This window comes from Rissa tridactyla, chromosome 11, assembly GCF_028500815.1.
Source record: "Rissa tridactyla isolate bRisTri1 chromosome 11, bRisTri1.patW.cur.20221130, whole genome shotgun sequence".
Lineage (NCBI taxonomy): Eukaryota > Metazoa > Chordata > Aves > Charadriiformes > Laridae > Rissa > Rissa tridactyla.
This window is the reverse complement of record NC_071476.1, coordinates 14,054,573-14,074,145: the sequence shown is the minus strand read 5'-3', so window position 1 is coordinate 14,074,145 and position 19,573 is coordinate 14,054,573. Positions and strand designations below refer to the sequence as shown.

General features: G+C 37.3%; 1 protein-coding gene across 1 annotated transcript in view; it reads right to left on the bottom strand.

Moving 5' to 3' along the window:
• The window catches only part of GABRA1 (gamma-aminobutyric acid type A receptor subunit alpha1), a 37,298-nt gene that overhangs the window by 13,204 nt on the left and 4,521 nt on the right, over positions 1 to 19,573 (bottom strand). The window contains exons 3-5 of the mRNA XM_054217230.1: positions 10,639 to 10,706; positions 5,773 to 5,993; positions 4,076 to 4,158 (exon numbers count right to left, since the gene is read on the bottom strand). Of these exons, the coding sequence (XP_054073205.1) occupies positions 4,076 to 4,158; positions 5,773 to 5,993; positions 10,639 to 10,706 (372 nt within the window). The remainder of the gene's footprint in view (positions 1 to 4,075; positions 4,159 to 5,772; positions 5,994 to 10,638; positions 10,707 to 19,573) is intronic.

The following is a 19,573-nucleotide window of genomic DNA, read 5'->3' as shown; positions in this document are numbered from 1 at the left end:
ATCTCATCATCGGCCTGGCTAGAGCTCTCCATTTGGTGTCCACTGTCCTTGCTGTGTAAGAGGCATAGCAGACATTTCTGAGGCTGCCTAGGTTCGAGTGAGTTTAAATCACAATTAATCTGGTTTTTTTGCTTTGGTTATTTCTGGGAAATGCTCACACTCAAGTTCATATTTATCTGAGTCTTGAACAAAGTGAAAGAAAAACACTCTGGGCTCTTCAAACCCAAACAGTCTAGTATGTTACAGAGAGAATTCATTAGCATACTACATATGCCATCCAGGTGTTTTGTGCTGTTATTAGTATGTTGTTTATGATATTTCAGGAAGCAAACTATATATAAATATTTTTAATCTTAGTCCCATTGTAAAATTCTTCTGTGATTTTGCGTAGTCTGGAGTCTGACAGCTCTTGCTCTGAGCAGTTAGGGTGGGAGTTAGTTGTCTACGTAGAGGCATCTAGTGTCATTCTTCACACGTAAGAGTGTCCAAGATGTGTATGGGACTCAATGTGTGATCAGAACCTACATAACGCTTGCACCCACCAAAGGCAGCTGGAAGCCAGATGGGACATCTTAGGGCATCTAAAATGACCCTAGGATCCTACCAACAGGGTGAGATTTCCTGCTTTTTTTCAGGACTGGCAGGCAGGAAAGGAAAAGGAGGAATCTGATTCACTTGACCTCATTTGGGAGTTAGTAATTTAATCTTATCAATGTAAGAGATAACAGTTAGTAATTGAAGAGGTGGTGTTGGATGGAGTGCTCTGGTAAATTAATTGCATGGCATTTGATCCTGCATTATTGATGCAGAATGGTGCTTTTGCCCTCAGACTTCATATTCCCCAAACACTGTAACATGTAGCTTTCTGGAATCAGTGGTAAATGCAAATTTATGTCTTAATAATTCTGACCTTAAAAATAATGGCCACAGTAAGTTCAAGAATTGCCTTGTTAATCTAGTCATATAAAGAAAGAGTGGCAATAATAATAGTTTTTAAGCATTTTACTTGTTCTAGAGCATGAGAGTAGTTTGGAAGGGAGAGGACTGATTTCCTGAGCTGCTGAGAACCACTGGATTGGGTTAGAGGGAAGGGAGGACGCTCATCAGTGCTGGAAATGAGCTTGCCCTGCCCTGTAACTGCCAGATTGGGTGCTCTGTTTAGCTTCTGTCCTCAGCTTCCAATTCAAATATTGCATAAGTAGCCACACAGCCTTTTGCTCCTATCACTGCGGCTTTCCAGAGTGTCCTTAGTTTTAAACTGACAATCAGATTTTTGTGGTAAGGGTTAAGGAGAGCATCTGCCTTTCTGATTTTGTTTTGCCAACATATGGCTTTTTGTTGTTCCAGAATCTCCTCAGCATTTGTCACGTTGAATTTACATTGGAATAACCTCTAGCTTAAGCTGCTGTTTTGGCAAATCACTTTAGCTTGGAGCTGGGTCACACATTTATCGGCCCCTACAGTACGGGCAGAGTCCGTAGGAGGCATGCAACTCCTTCAATACAAGGCTTTTCTGAATCCAGCTCCAACGAGTGATGAGTAGCAGTGAAGGACATGGAAAAACTCTTAACCACTTTAATTCAAAACAAACAGAGCCGGGCAAACACTACCTTGGGGAGCTACTAAGTGTAATGTTGTCATCTGCAGTTAAAGCATGGCTTTCATGAGAATTAAATGTCTTTTTTGGTAAATTGTGCAGTCTGTTAAGGTGATTATAATGAATTGCTTTAGTTGTCTGACATAAATGCCCCAAATGTATTTAAATATGATTCCCACTGAAAAAGTGGCAATTAGATATAAGAACTGTTCTTTTTCTATGTCCAATGGTAAGTCCCATTTTGATATCTTGCTTGGGTCCAGCCATTTGTCCCATGGGAGATATTTGTATCCATTTATATCTATAAATATTGAGACAAATGTTCTATAATCTGATAATTATGACATATAATGTGATGAGAAAGAGGGGAGAGGTCCAGCCTTAAAGCCCTGTTCTGGACAGTGAATTCCCCATGCCATGTTTGCAGTAAAACTGTGTTACAGAAGGAACTCCTCCCCATGAGGATCCCAGATTAGAAGCTCACCTGTGTTCAGTAGCGGAATGCAAAGTTTCCTTGAGAACTCCTTGATTTTGTCTCATGGCCCTTGCCAGCATTTGGAGTTACTTGTTTTGCTAGGTCCTGTTTAGGACAGCTGGCATGGTAGCCAGGTGTTCAAAACAAAAAAAATTAATGAAAATAGCCTGCAAAACATGACAGACCATGCCTGCACTCTAAGCTTAGAATGTCAGTTATCGCCTCTCATTTTAGTGTAATAAATGGTCTTTCAATCAGAAATGTCACTGATTTTTTTTTTTGTTCATTTAAGAAAATCATGTATTTTATGACACAAAAGACATGCAGATACACCTGCATGTCTCTTTGCTATCTTGTTTTTACCTTGTGATATGGTTCCGGAGTTGTATTCCAACCCATATTATCTATCCCTTTTCATTCATAATTTCTGCATCTCTTATCATTTAATCGAGGCAAGATCCTTAGTCATCTGGAAAGCCGTGCATTTTGTGAATCAAGAGTACACTAATCTGGGACACAGTGGGCCAAAGGGAACAATTGTTCAGACTAGGGAGTGTCTGGTGTTTAGGCTGTGCACAGATTGTCTTATCAAGTCTATAAAAAATTCAATTTAGTAGTTCACATTTATTCAAAAACTGGTGATGGTTTAACTTTGGTTTCGCAGGTTTTATGCACGGTTAGCCATTTTCCCACCTCCCAGATCCAGCATGCACTCCACAAAAATACTTCAAAAGAATTCAGTCCTGTGACCACTCCTGATCTAACTGGGATCTCAGGTGCACAGATCTGTTATTAATGAAGAACCCACTGCAGCTGTTTGCCCTGTTACTAGCTAGAGTAAGGCTTCCCCCCATCCTCTTCTGTTTCACAGGAGATTGGAAAGATTTATTGGGAGTGCTACAAGAAAGCTTAACATTCAAGGAGTAGACTATTCTTGGACAGTTATAGTCCAAGTTTGTATGAGCTTTTTGTTCTCTAAATCTTATCTAGGAGCCTAGTAGCTCTTTAAAGACGAAAGATCAGTCCTTTCTCATGGTAAACATAGAGCTGTTCAGGCCAAAGTAAATTATCGCTTTGTCTGGTAACATGTGAAGAATGAATCGAGTGTTCTGTTTGTTGGCTTCTAAAATAGATCAAGCAACTAAGTACCCATTATCGGTGAAACGACCCATTTCTACTAGAAAAAAATAGCCATTGAGGAACCAATTTGTACACTGTTACGTCTTCCTTGTTTGTGTTGAACCAACCAGAGTAAACCAGCTCTTCGCTGTTGTGGGGTTTTCTTTGTTTTGTTTGGTTTTTTACTTAAAGAGTTGAAGGGAGCCTATATTTAATTTTTAAAAATATTGTGTTTAGCTAAGTTTCAAAGTATCAGTGTCAGGTTGGTTTTTATTCAAATTAAAGTTTTGGAGGAAATTCTCAACTTACAGAAAGCTTTGTCAGTTATTATATTGATTTCAATTACATTACATTTTGTCCAGTATGTTCTCTGATCTAAGGTTGCAAATGCTACAAATGTAGGAGATTTGAGAGATTTTTCACTTTCAGAAATGTTGCATGATTGTAATATGAGTATTTTATATTCTTAGGCAAAATTTTGTTCTAAGTGTGCCAAGAGTGTGGTAGGGGACTTGTTTTCACCTAAGCCAATTCAGTTATCTGTGGTCTGTATTACTTTTCTCTGAAATTGATTTTGGGTCTTAACAAAATAAAGCAACTATAAGATTAACAACACTTTCTATGTGACAACCTACTTTTCTGGATTTTTAGAGCCCTGCCATTTTTCTTTTTTATGGATGTCCAGGCATGACACTGGGAGGATATTTAAGACATGTAGGAGTAGTTCATTATATTAAATATAAATATATATATAAGAATAAAAATACAACCCTGCAAAAAAAGTGAAAAATACACAAGATTAAAACCTGGAGGTTTCCTCAGTTGTAAAATACTTTTGCAAAGTGGCCTAAAAAGGGAGAAACCTCAATTTAAAAGAAACTTACAGCTTCCAAATTTCAAGGGGCAAGCATGTGCATCCATAGGAAAGTCTTCTAAATGCATTGGACACTCTGCTCTCACAGTCAATCTATAATGGATTAATGAGCAAAAGGACACATTTATTCTAGTTTCATAGAAATAGCAAATAGAGTTCTATTAAGACACATAAAATAAGTATAGTACAATATCTTCTATGTGATTAATTAGCAGCTAGAATGGGACCTGAATTGTCTGGCTGGGGGTGCTGACAGGCACAGCAGTGTGACTGGCTCTGCCCCTCTGCCATGTTTCGCTGTACAGCAGAGACATGCACAGACGTCTAACTTGGCATGAGGATTAAAATCTATTAGAAACTGAAATTGCTTCATTAAATTGGCCCACTCTGGATGCTCAGACGTTTGCTGGAATAATTTCATTGCTATCAGCTTGGGTGCAAACATGTTTCTCAATAAAATACATTAAATAAACTAGAAACAGTCACATACCACACGTCAGCAAGGAATGAACAATAGTACTTGAATACTAGGTAGAAGATTGCATTAAAGCACTTGTAAAAGTGAGCAAATAGAAATGGTTATGGTCAAAAAGAGAGACATATGTGAACAATGTGCTGCCAAGATAATGTTCTTGTGGATTAAATCCCTAACAGCCAAGCATTTAGGAAGACAAGAAAAATTGACCTGAACTTGTATAACTACCAGCCAAGCAGATTCTGCTGTAGCCTAGGCAGTCCTGAAAGATGTTGCGGAATAAATTGAACATACTTGACAGGCTCCCAAAAGCCCGGAGACTTTGTTTTCTCCAAATACTTGTACTGCTTTTAAAAACATCTTTAGAAGAAAACTCAGTGTTCACCTACGTACTAAGCTATCCATCTTGACTTTGAGTCCACAGAATCACTTTATACCTTGTTTGATTCCACGGGAGACATAAACAGGGCATGTGTAGCTCTGTGGGGACAACGTACCGTTTTTTCACTGTTTAATTTGCAGTCTTTTAATCCAGAATGTTTCCATGACTGTGTATCATCGTTATTTCAGAAGGATTTATTTAACTCCTCTGTTGACAACTGGATAGCTAAAGTTCAGTTATCCATGAAGAGAATAATATATTTCCAGTAAGAGTGGTGCCAGCACAAAAGTAGTTTTTTCTCCTAACTTTCCAAATGCTTTAGTTAATTGTTATGGAATAAAAAAATGTCTGTTTTTAAACTGTCATGCTCTGTATGCCCAAGCACAAGAAATATGAAGAATGGGCAATGAATTCTGTGTACATCTGCTAGTTCTTAGAATCTGCTTTCTGTAGGATGCAAAGATTAAAGACCCTTGTACACCATCTAGCAGCCTAGAGTATGTTAAACTTTGCGGCTTTGTTATACTTTGCTGATGGAATCCTCGAAAGCAACTCCAAATTAAAGGTTCTATGCAAACTGAGGGATTCCTAATACTATAGGTATCTTTTTAAAATCAAGCATTAAGGCGCATGTAGGGAGTGTAAAGATAGCTCAGCAGGAGGGGAAAAAACAAACAATGCTGCAAATGTCTCAGGTTGTTCCATCGTTCCATGGCCTATTGTGAAGATAATTACTAAGCAGGAACCAAATTATGCTCAAAAAAAGAAATTGTTTCCTGTTTGGAAAACATGATGCTTTAACAAGATAAATTGTCAGTCTAAATGAAGGATATAATATTTCAGGGCTCACCTCATTGTATATAGCAACGTCCCATCCTCTGTAATTCGTAATAGTTTATTTGGCATCGTCATGTTATGAGCCACTGACTTCTTTCCATTGTGGAAAAAGGTATCAGGTGTCCAGATTTTGCTGGCCATCAAATTATTTAACCGGAGAACAGTCATAGGTCCTTTGAATTTTAATCTCTCATCTTTCCAGCTTTGGCGGAAAAATACATCTATAGTGTATTCCTGTATCAATTCAGAAAAAGAGGAAACACATGCCATATGTTGCAATATGAGAATCTGAAAAGTATGATCTTATCGTTCCCTAGAAGCAAGATGACTATTAATGAAATTAGTAATTATCAGAACATTTATTCTCTATATTACTTACGTTGTACCTGAAGCTTGTTATTAAACAGTTACAATATCATTACTATGTTCAACAGAATAAATGTCAGGGAGAATAGTATATCAAAAGTTAGGTAAGAATTTCAGATATAATATAGTGGAAACAAAATAATTCACCCTTTTCTCACTTTTCTTTCACCTTCCATAAACCTGTAATTTGAAGCTGTGGCTGCGTGGCCAGTACGCGTAGCTCAAGAAGAGCATGTCTCTTAGAAAAACACAAGCTGGTGAGACAGGGTCTTACTACTGCCTTTTGTTTTAAGTGTCTCATTAATATAAACACGTAGCCAACCTGCAAAAAGTTCACAGTTCACTAAAATTATGTGTCTGATTTATGAGAAGTAGAATGGCTTATTGAGCCAAATCATTGGACTACAGAGAGCACAAGCCGAGGACAGCTTTGTACCAGGAATCATAGTTTGGTTATGCAAGCTGGGCCAATGGGAAAGAGATGCAGTGGCTGACTCAGTGTACGTGGGGAGAATCAAAATAACCAACACTCACTACGAAATGAAAGAATTATTTGTTACAAAGCAACGGAAACAAAGTTAAAAGGCAGAGGGTGAAGTCAGGAAAAATATGTTGAAGTGTTATACATAAAATATAGATTTATGTAGAGTGAAAATGTGAAAAACTGCTGTAGATGCAGTATAGTATAATATTTTCAGAGGGATAAATTCCACTCTGATATGAAAGTTCAGTATGGTTTTATCCTGCTCCTCTATCATTCATGGCTACGATATTGTGATAAACATAAAAAGTAGCTATCCAAACAGTGTTCAAAATTACCCTGAATGATAATCTTTTGCCTGAGAAAGTGAACCTTCTCTGAGCTCTCCTGACAATGGAGACAGCACATCCTGAAATAAAGGAAATTCCTGTGTGTGAAGGCACACACAGCTATAAAGAAAGGAGCCGCCCCTAGGAATATGTTGGTAAGAGAAACATTCTGGAACGAGTGTGCAAAATCTGTGGCAGACTCCCTCAGACTTGTGATTTTTCTTTTAACAAATGACAAGGCTCTGTACAACGTAAACAGTTGAGAGCTGTTTGAGCTTGAGTTGTTTATTCCTTGGGCAACTAATAGCCTGTAGAATGGTGATTCTTACTGGTGGCGTGGTTTTTCCTGGTTTTAGGGCTTGAAATGCCTAAATAAATTTCTTGTGGACGTGGAAATGTTGTAGTTCCGTGGGGTGGTGTGTCTTCGGGGTTGTTTGGGGGTTGTTTTGGTGTTTTTTATTTACATCCTAGACCCGTGAATCATTTTGGTGCTTACTTAATTGTATTTCCATTTTTTTAATCACGTGCTCAGTGAGCCGCTGAAGCCTGGATTTGTTCAGCTCCAGTGACAGCAGTTGTGCACTTACTGCCAATTACTTGCTTCAGGATTTTGCTGGGTCGGGGCCTTAGGTTGAACTGTGTGCAAAGTCTTGTCCCAGGTGTGCAGCAGAGTAGGAGAGAAGGAGGTTTAAAATGCAGTAGACAGCATTAAAATACTGGATTTCCTCCATGTTTTACTAGCGCCAAAGAAAATTTCCTCCTACACACATGGGAAAGGTAAAAGACATGCCCAGAAGGTGACATCATTTCAGTGTGCATGTAAGCCATTCCCTTTTTATCTCTTTCAGCTGCAAAGATGGAGCTGAGTGGGAGGTGGTACAGGTTGAGAGAAGGGAGTCTGGTTCTTCACTTTCTATGAACACAGGGTTCTTATGCTGGAAAAGAATAAGGAGTCTGAGAGATCTGATAAGGTACCTGACAACATAAGACAAAACTCAATTAAAAAGTAGCTGACAAGTATAGACTGGCAGAGACTGAATCTTTCTCTATCGCAGGCTGTTGCACCATATAGGATGAATTCGTTTGGGCTGAGGTTTCTCGACTCCTTAGTTTTCACTACCGGCTCTAACGTGTACAATAATTCTCCTCAAATGAATCCTGACAGACAGCTGATCTTTAAGATCAAGTCATCGGATACTCTGATTAGGGCTTTCTTCTGCAGGAGGGTGCCAGGCAGAACAAGGGAACAGAAGGATGTTCTCCAAACCGTGCACTATAAGAGGGGTCTATGTGCAAACATATGTGTGAGTTGAAATTTTGAATAAATTCTCCATAGTGGAGACTCTTCATTCCTTAGTGGGTAGGTAAAGAAAGAAGATTCCTGTCTGCACTGTGGCAATAAGTTGTGTGGTATTGCATATTTATAACACTTTGACTGAAATGTTTTCTAATTTACTCATCTGATATCTCTCCCTGGAGACTGTTTATTCACAGGGTAGACCACACTATGGTCTACATCAGACAAGGTGCTGTACAGGAAGGTAGGTAGTAACATAGAAATTTGTCCCTGAAGAGCTTATAGTACAAAAGGAGCGGGAATGAAGGTTTACTAGGAAAAACAATTCTGTCTTATGAAAAAAAGTTAATTTTAAAATGCTGCTTATTACAGATAATATACTTCAAAATTTTCACAAAAAAGACAGTCATGTGAGAATAGCCACTTATCTATTGATTAGTTCAGTCTACCACCTGAGAGACTGATGAGTCTTTCTGCCTGAAAACCTGCAAAGTTCTTCCAAAAAAAGGTGTTTTTATTTTAAAAAGTGCTTTTTTCACATTTAACTTTATTCACAAGTTTAAGAACAAGCCAAGATATTCTCTTTATAGAATAACAGGTTATGTCTATGCTGCTCTTAAAAGAGCGTATTGAGAGTGGGTAGGAACATCATGTACTTACTCCCTGATATATCAACCTACTATGTATATAACTGCCTCGTTGGATTCCTGCAAACAGATGGTCTAGGTATGCTGATGTCTCACTGTGGCTGTAGTTTCATAACATATGGCGTCAGCTGGAATAGCTCATTGCCAGTTCCCAGCCGTCAGTCCTGGGCTCAGAGAGCAGCGCATCGTTCCCTCAGAGTGCCAGTACAGCTGCTTGTGAGGTCTCCCTGTGACCAAATCCCAGTCCACTCTACACTCACTGGAAATCTGCTCACTGGAGCAAATCTGGGGTAGCCCTCACATGATGGTGTCTGCGACCAACCTAGAATATGCATAGAGGACTCTGCATTAAATGGACATTGAAATTTCCCCTCTTCTAATATATAATTTAGAGTAATAAGTAGGCATTGTAATTTCACAAGATTATCACAGAACAAAAAAGCAGAAGTCATTGAATGAACTTTTACCTTCTTCATGGTATACATAGTACTTAGACAATATTGTATATATGTGCTGAGGAAACAAGTCACCAGTCTAGCTGTTTCCCTGGATTACCCTTCTGTTGTAGATCTTCTCTGCAGAATGGCTGGTCAAAAAGTCTGTGCTTTCTCATTTAAATTATCATGGCCTCGGTTGCAATTATAAATTTGACTGTAGTTTTATAAGTGCTATGTTCCAAACAATCAGGAAAATGGTGTCTTTGCATAAAGTTCATTTAGGAAAATAAACTGTCTTGTAAAAGTTACTTTCTCTGTTATTCCATCCCTTAACGTTGTTTTGGGTAGTCAGAAACTTGTAATAACGTAGTGTTTAAGGCCTGTCTACGGTTTTAGTTCAAATTAAGTAACTGTCACTGTTGTGGTAAGAAATGGAACTTGTTTCCTTTCCTGTGATAATTTTTTCTCTTTTTTTCATCTTTCTTTTCGTGAATGTCTGTAGCTAAATGTAGCCAGTTACAAGGCTGAAATGTTTTCTTTTTTTCATTCAAATTGACGAGGATGTTTCCAGCACCCATACTAATGCTGAATTCGGCAGATACTAGTAGTTGTGGACCAGGCTTTCCCTGTCAATAGCAACCTACTTGTGAAGACCTCATTTATATGCAAAATTTGAAGCACCTTATCTGTATTTTTACACCATTTTTAATATCTCTTAAGACCAGGGCTCACAACATCTTCCCTCAGTTTTCTGAACTTCTCCATCCCCTGCAGTTATCTAGCAATTCGATTTTAATATTCATTCCATAAAGAAGTGACACTAATTCTCTCATTAATCTTCTCTTCTCTTTCAGCAGCCAAGATCTAGGAAAGTCACTTCCCATTGATCAGTAGCTTTTAATATAAAAATACAGGTTAGACTGTATGGATGTCACACTGTAGGCATAAGTGTTAATTGCGTTTTAAGATGATGATCTTTCTCGGCAAATTGGATCAGTGATGTGCCAGCAAGGACCTGAGCAATCATTCTCAGAAGAATACAGATCCAAACCCTAATGCATTTCATAATATATTATGTAGCAAATATAAGGTCTGTTAAAACACATTATTAAAGTCACTGAGGCTGCTAATTTCAGGGCACTTAAATGCAGTCACAGCTAGCAGGAATGGCTGCACATAAAAGCTGACAGAATTTTAGAATCAAGGCTTTAAAAAAAGCCCAGCCTTAAAAGGAGTAAATAAGTTATTGCATAGATCTTTTATCCTCCAAATTAAAAAGACAAGAAAAAATGCATGCTGTAGAAATATATGCCAACACTTACCATATCATGGTCTGAAACAGGCCCAAAACTGGTGACGAAGATGTCAGTCTTCACTTCAGTTACACGCTCTGATGAAGCAGGAAATTAGGACAGTGAGTGCCTATCAACAGTCTTCATTAGATCTAACCACTACCAATTCTTACAATAAATAGAAATATTATTGGCCTTGATTAGCCATTCTAAAATTGGTCTACAATACAGTCCTGATAATTTATTGCTTCTAGATGTAATTTCACAGTCAATATTGTCAGCAACAATTTTTTTATTACAGTGTTTCCACAGAACTTTTTGAGACGTGGCTTGTGATGCCACAGTACAGCAGCCATAGTTCCACTCCTGTGTAAATCGTTTCACTCTTTGACAAATAAATCTTCTTGTCTGACAATATAAACAGTGCTGAATATTTTACACAGTACTCAGAAGTCTTATTTGGGTACTCAGTGTTTCTGGGCAAGCTAAATGAAGGTCTCTAATAATTAACCCTGGCCTTATGAATTATGTATTATTATATTCAGACACAGGAAAAGAGAAGGAAGAGAGAGAGAATACATTACGGTGTATAAAAACATAAAGATATTTTATTGGCACGAGTTAGAAATGGCTGTATTACCCTTAACTGCAATAAATAAAAAGGAGTTAAAACTTTTCCAAATAGATATCGGCTAAACTTCTCTACTACAATTTTTGACTTCTGTATAAATGTTGTAGTTTGTAAATGTTTTGGGTTTCTTTTTAAATGGATGCAGGCACTAACGTTAGATTTCCCTTAAACTACCAAATTTGTTTTACAGGCCTCAATGATAGATTAGTATAAATAATAATTCAGAAATCTATAATGTGTACTTAACACAGATTACGTGTATACGTTACACCATAAAGCTCGACTTCTCTGTGATTTTGGGGATGTACATTTGCTCCGTGGCACAACGCCCTTGGCCACTTCAGAAGAACCTAACGATTTTAGAGGTCACAAATGCTGAGTCTGAGACACCTAAAATGGTGCTGATCTCCAGAAAGAGATGAACATCTGGCTTTTGCAGATCTACTGTTTAAAGGCATTTTGAGAAACGCACCAGCTTAACCTCCCCCCTTCTTCTCCTCCCTCTCTAGACACACACGCAGAGTATCAGTCACTTCTGAACATACTGGTATTTTCTAGGCCACGCAACACAAAATGTTCACCCAGGATGGCATATATCAAAATAAGTCTGTTGATTTAAATATGGCTGCAGGGAGTAACACCGCCTGGAGGCATAAATCCAAACAGTGCTGAGTGGAGCTAAGCCCATCAGCTTTCAGAATTTACAGTGGCGTAAGTCTGAATACATTTGCTATAGTGCTGTACAAGCCAACGTGGGGGTTTTGGTAGAAATTTCAAATATGGAAGGAGTGATACATTTCTCAAATAACTGTTATTTAAATAATATAAAATAATTACATTTAAAAAATAATTTAATACAACCCTGATTTCAAAAGACTTTGGACTGTTTAAATATGATTTGCTCCATCTGACGAGAAAGTTCTGACAGAAGAAGAGTGAAATAAGGAATCAAGGTTAAGCAGCCAATAACAATATACACTTCTGTATCCAATGCAAAAGTTCTAATGAGAATCAGTGTTCTACAATGCACATGCAGGTTTTTCACTTTCATTCAAAAAAGCCTACAACTTCTAAGTATACATAAATGTAAGCAGTTTAAAATAAATGTTTAATATATATACAATAAAATATCTCATTTTGTGAGACAGCAATAATCAAGATGTAACATTAGATCTGATTCTGCTGTCACTCTAGTAATGCACTGAATGACACTTGTATTCTGTTAGCAAATTAATGCAAAAATTAGGTGGTAGCAAAAGTAATCTCCAGGACTCATTAAAAAAGTTAAAGCATGAAATTTCCAATGTATTATTCATAACCATATAAACTAAAATACCATGATGTGGCTGAATTGCCTAATAATACTCTTTTTGTATCTGTGTCTGAGACATGTACAAACTACAGTGACTATTGACAAAAGCATTGGAGAAGTGAAATTTCCTCCTTGGCTGTCCAGTGAAATTAATGGGTGGCCTTATCATTGTTTACGAGCTTTTCTACTGACTTAAAGAAATTTAAATATTCTCTTGACATCTGATTGGCTCTGGAGTTAAAGTAGTTCACAGTGAGAATTTAACCTTCTATTACTGGAAGAAGCATATGGTTGTCCAGAAGTTACTTGGCTTGGAAAAAAAGTATTCTCTGCTTCAGCTCATCATTTTCACTAAATTTCGAGAGGCTGTGGTCTTGTATAAAACAGCTGGCAGAAAAAGAAGATGGAGATTTCGCAAGGTCCAGTAAAACGTTGCTGAATGGATTCTTTAAGTTCCAGCTACTGTATCACCTTTTCTTAAGACTCAGAAACTATCACCGTCATTAAACCTATTAGCCTTTTACGTATTGAAAGGTGAAGCTCAAATGGCTCCCTTGAAGATCTTTCATCCTCACTCCCCATCTCTCCATCTCCTTTCCACTGAGGCACTTCCACTGGTGTCATTAGGAGACAGAAGATGCTAGAAGCTCCTCAGGCACAATGCTTTCAGCCCTTAGTGGTATAAACTCAGAGTCCCAGCTCTGAGAGAGACTATTTAATATGATATAGGTAACTCGTTTATCTTGCACAAACACAGAATATACTCTTTGACTTAGCAGCATATCATGTAATGGTATCTTGAATTCTAGTTTTGGGAGACATATGGTCATAGTAGAGAGGCTGAGGCTTAAGGAAATCACTTTGAGGACACAAAATGGAAACTAAAGGCTTTGGCAGTAAAATGGAAGATTTCCAAGGCATCAGAAAAAAGAGTGATGCCTTTCATTTCTATATAAGGTTGAAAATAATTTAAGTGGCATGTCATAAGTAATAACAGAAAATTCAGATTGTGAACTCATAAGAGACTGTGTTACCTTCATAGTGATTACAATTTTGCAGAGCATCTAATCCTAAGTCTCTTCAAATCCAGATAAAACCACCGTACACACCACCAAATGATTTCTTTTTTCTTTGATATGTACCTTATTTTCAAGAGCAATGAAAAAATGTGTATGAACACGCACAGAAAAAAATTAGCCCCTCCAAAGCCATATGGAAGTTTTGAATTTTTTGTTTACTGTTTTACTAATTAGATGATTCAGCTGTGCTTTGTTAAGAGCTTCAGAAGTTGTGAGTCACTCCTGCACAGGACATGTGTTTACTCATACAGTTGGGATATATATTTAGAATCAAGGTTAACCATGTTCAGTTTGCAGCTTGATTGCCATGGGAAGGCTTAAACTGTGCTTCAAATGCTCAGAATGCATTTTTCAGGAACCTCAAATCCTGAGCTATATTCAAAACCTTCACAATATCCCTAAGAATTAGAGACAATTCTAAGTCATTGAACAAAACAAGCTCAGGTCAGGAGCTGATTGGACTGCTGAGGATAAATCCATCAGTTGTAAAGACATGTTAGCCGTGTCTCTTGACTATAACCTCTATCTCATGAACCAGAACTAAATAATATAGGGATATCTGTAGCGTATGTAATAATTCCAGTAAAAAAACCCAAGGAAGTTACTAATGACTTACGAGTTTTACCATGAGGCAACCAGAGGGTCCAAGTAGTCACTGATCAGCAAAAGAGCAACTGAGTAGCACACCTAGGCACTCTGGAACACTCGGCCTCAGGCAACCGATCTGCGTATAGCTATGGAGGCACCAGTCAACGTGAACTACTGTAATTTCACTGTTTACAACTACTTGTTTCGCTAATGATGCTAGACTAACGTAAACTCTCAAAATTAATAACAATAAATATTTTGATTTAAACTCCCAGGGAGCTCATTAGTGCTAGAATTGTGATTGGATTACAAAATGAGAACAAAATAACAAATACAGATTTATTTAAACAGCAGGAAATAAGCCTATTTATCATAGGAAACTATACATTAACTATTTCCCTTTCTGACCTATTGGAGCACAAGGCTTATTTGAATTGCACATTTTGGTGGTTTAAATTAATTCCATCTTTTTTCGTAATGCACTTGTTCCTCCTTCATGTCTTGTGTAAGAGTGCGCTGTAATTATTAAAACATAGATGACTTTTCCTATGGTTTTGAATGAGAGGAATTTAGATGCATATATAGCATACGCTATTGTTACTAAAAAAGGCATGTCGACTAATCACCCTGGCTGCATCCTATGAAATATTTTGATTGAAGAACCACAACAAATACACTCATAAGAAATTTGTGCTGCTGCTTTTGTAAAAGTAGAGACCAAAAGGGAGACGGGTGAGAGCGAGCTGCCCTGTGATTGCCCAGCTGCAGTCTGTGCTGCTGGGAAGGGTTTACTGAGAGCTGGGCAGTGTCATGGCAGCTCTCCCCATGCCAAGTAACAGCTCAAAGCTGCTCATATCCTCCCTACCTCCCTTCTGTTGCATTAAATCAATTTTCCTGGGGTCTCCTATGGCTTTTCACAGTTGTCTTTACATCAATGTGGTGCCTACTGAGTGGAAAAAAGCCCAAAATCAGCTCTTTCAGTTTTTATAGAGTTTCTAGTCCTTCTTCACTTCCAGAATTACATGTAGGGGTCCAGTATAGGACTTTCTTTTCATTTGGAGTAGAAACTTTTAGGTTTAACTAAATTTTTATTACACATGCAGACCAAACCCATATTTTCCCTAAACTTTAAGTTAGCTCAGATATGAGTTCAAATCTAAAAATTTCCATTGGGACCTCAATCACCAAGAGGTAAGTTTATCATATATTTATAGATAATGTTCTCATAAAACTGAATTTTAAAACCTAATTAACATCATACTGTCAGGTTTATTTTCCATCACTGTAAATATAAGCACTCTGTGGAAGTAATGAATTGCCTGAGATGGACTGAGGTTCCACTTAAGGACAGTCACACTCAATTTCGATAAACATCACACAGGAGAGATCAACAAATAGCTTTCACTGATAGCATAAAACAAGTATAATTCTGTCTAATACTGCAGTAATGTTGATAATCTACTTGGGATGATCTAATGAGCATCTGACCCAACTATAAAAGCAAATTTCACTTAGGAAGATTCTGGTCTGCCTAATCAAACTCGTTCTTAGTTCTGTATTAAACAACCTTTCTACTACAAAATCCCTCTCAGAGGGATATACCACATTTAAAATTATTCTAAGTGGAAAGGTCACAGACCATATGATATCCTATGGTTTTAGAGACAGGATGTGTGCACTGCAAAGGTGATAGTTTTAAGAAATCTGTAGCTGCACCTGATTTCATGCTAATGAATCTCAGCACCAGGTACAACCAACCTGCCCTATGCAAGCCCGCCTTCTCTCCACTGTGGCACTCCAAATCTGCCATGGTGGCATCCCAGGGCTCATCTCTCTTCCCCACACGAAGACAACCCAGAACAAAAGGCACTGGCATATCCGTTTATCTGAGGAACTTGCTTTTTCCATCCCTTTTCGTTGCTTTTCAATTCTTTTAAACTCCCATTGTAGACATAGCGGTTTACTTGAGAGGTCACCAAGCATTGAAGTGAATTTTCCTCCTTATTTGAGTCCCTCCCACCGCTCTCTTATACCTTATTTTGTTCAGGATTGTGTATTTGAAAAGAGAACAGCGTCTTTATTATTTAGCCTATTTTTGATCACCTGTAGTTCTAGGATCCAGATAGTTCCCACAGAAAATTATGCTGTTACCTAAATGACTTTGCTGTTTATTTTTTCCCTTAGTATCTAACGTCATTTCCTCTTTTTCAGCTTCAATATGTTACTCTCTGCAATTCCTTCTCCTTGCGTTTTGTAAATTATTATCCTCTCATAGAGTTAATAGGTGTCCTCTAGTGTGATTCAGAACGTTTTTACATTCATTTTGAAGGTTCTATTTTCCAGGCATAAATAACTGTAAATGTAGTTATTTGTCCATGTTTATGGATGGGTACAACAGATGCTATTTCCTAGCAATGTCTGACTAAGTGACTGTGCCCACACATGAAGGAGACAAACATCTAAATAACATAATTTATATCAATAATTATTGATAAGAGGTGCAAATGTGCCAATGCATAATACAGTCCTGCGTGTTTCTTTTAAAGAAAAATCAGTAATTTTAGCCACAGTGACATTTTTTAAATACCGAGCATATTCAATCACTGTAATTTTTCCCTATGGGTGACATATTCCATTTTTTTATATTCTTGTTAATGAGAAATAATTCCTTCTTTGTTTAATGGCAAAATGCCCTGAGCTGCTCACTTAATTTCAGATATGGTCGTATTGGGTGATCTGATGAATAATTTTCATTCCCATACTCTTTATGCAGCATACATGTTTTTTAGTTTTCCTTTTGAAGTGATACCTCAAAAGATCTAAAAAAAGGAAAGGGAGGATTTATATTAATCTAGCACTGATACCATGCATGCTGAAAGAGTGATTCAAACTACAGCACCTCTAAATTCTTCACTATCTTAATGCTCCACGTTTTAACCTGGCTTTCTAATTAATATATAGTATAGCTCCAACAGCGTATCTTTGTAATGAGATCTCTCCAAGAGCTTGTTCCGGGCTTCATGGTGCCTCATCTGCCTCACCAGGATATTTCTACCAAACAATGAAACTGTTCATCACACACTAATAGGAATTTTGCAAACTTGGGATAGAGGAATATCATGGTGTTTATTTCAAAAAGGAGGAAATTCCTCCTGCAAGTGAGTAGAGCAAGATCAAGATCAAACCTCTTTCACAATTCATTACAATTTTTCATTAAACATACCTTTTTGTCACTGAATTCTTCATTCATATACATAAACACAGCGGAAGGAGAAACAAATAAACTGATGGAAGAAAGTCCATAATCTGCCTTTTCTTCCATAGGTGAGAAAGAGCACTTCTCTTTTCTGCTTGTGTTCATGCACAGAATTTTCTTTTCTGTAGGTGTATATATTTGAAAAACTGCACTACAGAAGGAGAGGTCATACAGGGACAAGCAGAGGGTTTTCTGCAATATGCCCCTTTCGGTAGAAGAAACGCTACCACACAATGTTTTTGCTTCATCTGCTGTTTCTTAGAAGGCATAGAAAGAACAGGACAGACAGATGTGGATAATTGGAAGAGTGCTATAGTGTAATCGGTTGTACAGATTTACATTGTGCCTAACAGCATAAAATTTATCAACATAACATATATGTATGAGGGTCTCTGGTCTCTTAAATTCTCTGATGGCTACATCACAGCTAATATGGAATGAATGACTTTTAGACCTAATTATATACATATATAAATGCTGTTGGTAGCTTTCTTACCTTTCCCTTTAGAGTAGATAAAAACTGTGTTCTGTATGAAATATCTAGTAAGAAGCCATCACTGATGTTGGGAAGAAAAATGAAACCACTGCTCTTCCATAAACATTTTAAAATTTCCATCAATAGATGATGCAATAACGGAAAGCTATTGAACTTCCAACTCCAAAACCTGTGCTGTATTTGACATGTTGGTTTAGATTTCTCATTGGATTGGACATTTTCATATATGGAACATTTCAGAATATATTTCCCATTATACAAAGTGTCAAAATTGAGTCATCTTGAGGTTCTTAGCTCATATTTAGCAAGAAGGTTCTGCAGAGGTGAATTTCAAAATTCCTGAGCAAAGCCTTTATTATAAATTGGTACCAGAATTTAAAACATTGGCCTAGAAGTTTGTCCCTGGTTTTTGAAATCTATACCTTTAATTGATCATGATGCAAATAGCTGTTAAAGTTTATGAAGAGACTCATTTCCTCCTATAGAAGCAGTTACATTAAAAAATCTTTCTGTCAGGAGTAAATTTTAACTGGACTAGATGATCCTTTCATGACGTACGCAGGCCTGTTCTCCCACTACACCCTTGTAATCTGGCTTCAGAAACATTATATATAAACACATATACGGAAGAACCTATACCGATGCACTTAGTTCTCTAAATTGCAATGTGGAGAATGAGAGCAAATCCTTTCCCTTGTTTCCCATTGTTTGCTCTTCTAGTAACTGTTAAACAAATCATAATAGCTACAAAACTCATGTAAGAAATCATCGTGTGCTCAGACTTTTCTTGTAAACATGTACCAGACTCTACTTGTTTTACAGTGTTTCATTTATTTATTGCCTTCTCTGCTATGTGTATATACTGTATGTAGTAGCAGACTGAATTGTACAGTTGCATTAATGAAAGGTTAAGGAGCATTTGTTTCTACACTAGTCCAAGGGTTTACAAATAAGCAGGCAAAACTACAGGTAGATAAAAGTAAGAAGTGATTCTTATTTTGTTGTGTATTATCTGAAATTGCATACGAAAATTTACAGACCAACCCATTTTTAAATGTGTTAATCAATAATTTCTGGACAGAATTTTATCTTTAGCCATTCCTTGAAGTTGGTGAAGTCGAACCATTGAAGAAGCTGGCTCACAATTCAAGAACTGTTGTAAGATGATAGCCTCAGACCACAGAATAAGCTTACTCGTAATTACTTTCCATTTTATCCGCAGGAGATGGTATAAGAATTCTTAGTGTAATACCTCGTTCTTCTTATAATGCAGTTCCTCTGAGAGCTATTATACGAAAACAGGTTGAGCTACATTTTGTGGGGTGGGTTTCTTTGTTTTATTTTACCTGAAGAGTCCAAAAGAAAAAAGAAAAAAAAAGACATCTGACAGAAGTAAAACCAACCTTTCCATGCACTGGAAAGAACAGATTTGTGCTTGTATATTTAGAACTTTCATGTTTGTGAACAGTGAGCTTTTAGGACCCAATTTTGGGGTTGTGTCACAGTAGAAGTCAAAGAGTGAACGTAGGGATGCTGATAAAGATTAGGCTTTGTGACAACGTTTTTATAAAGATGTAATTGCTTTGTGTTTTTATTCCTTTTT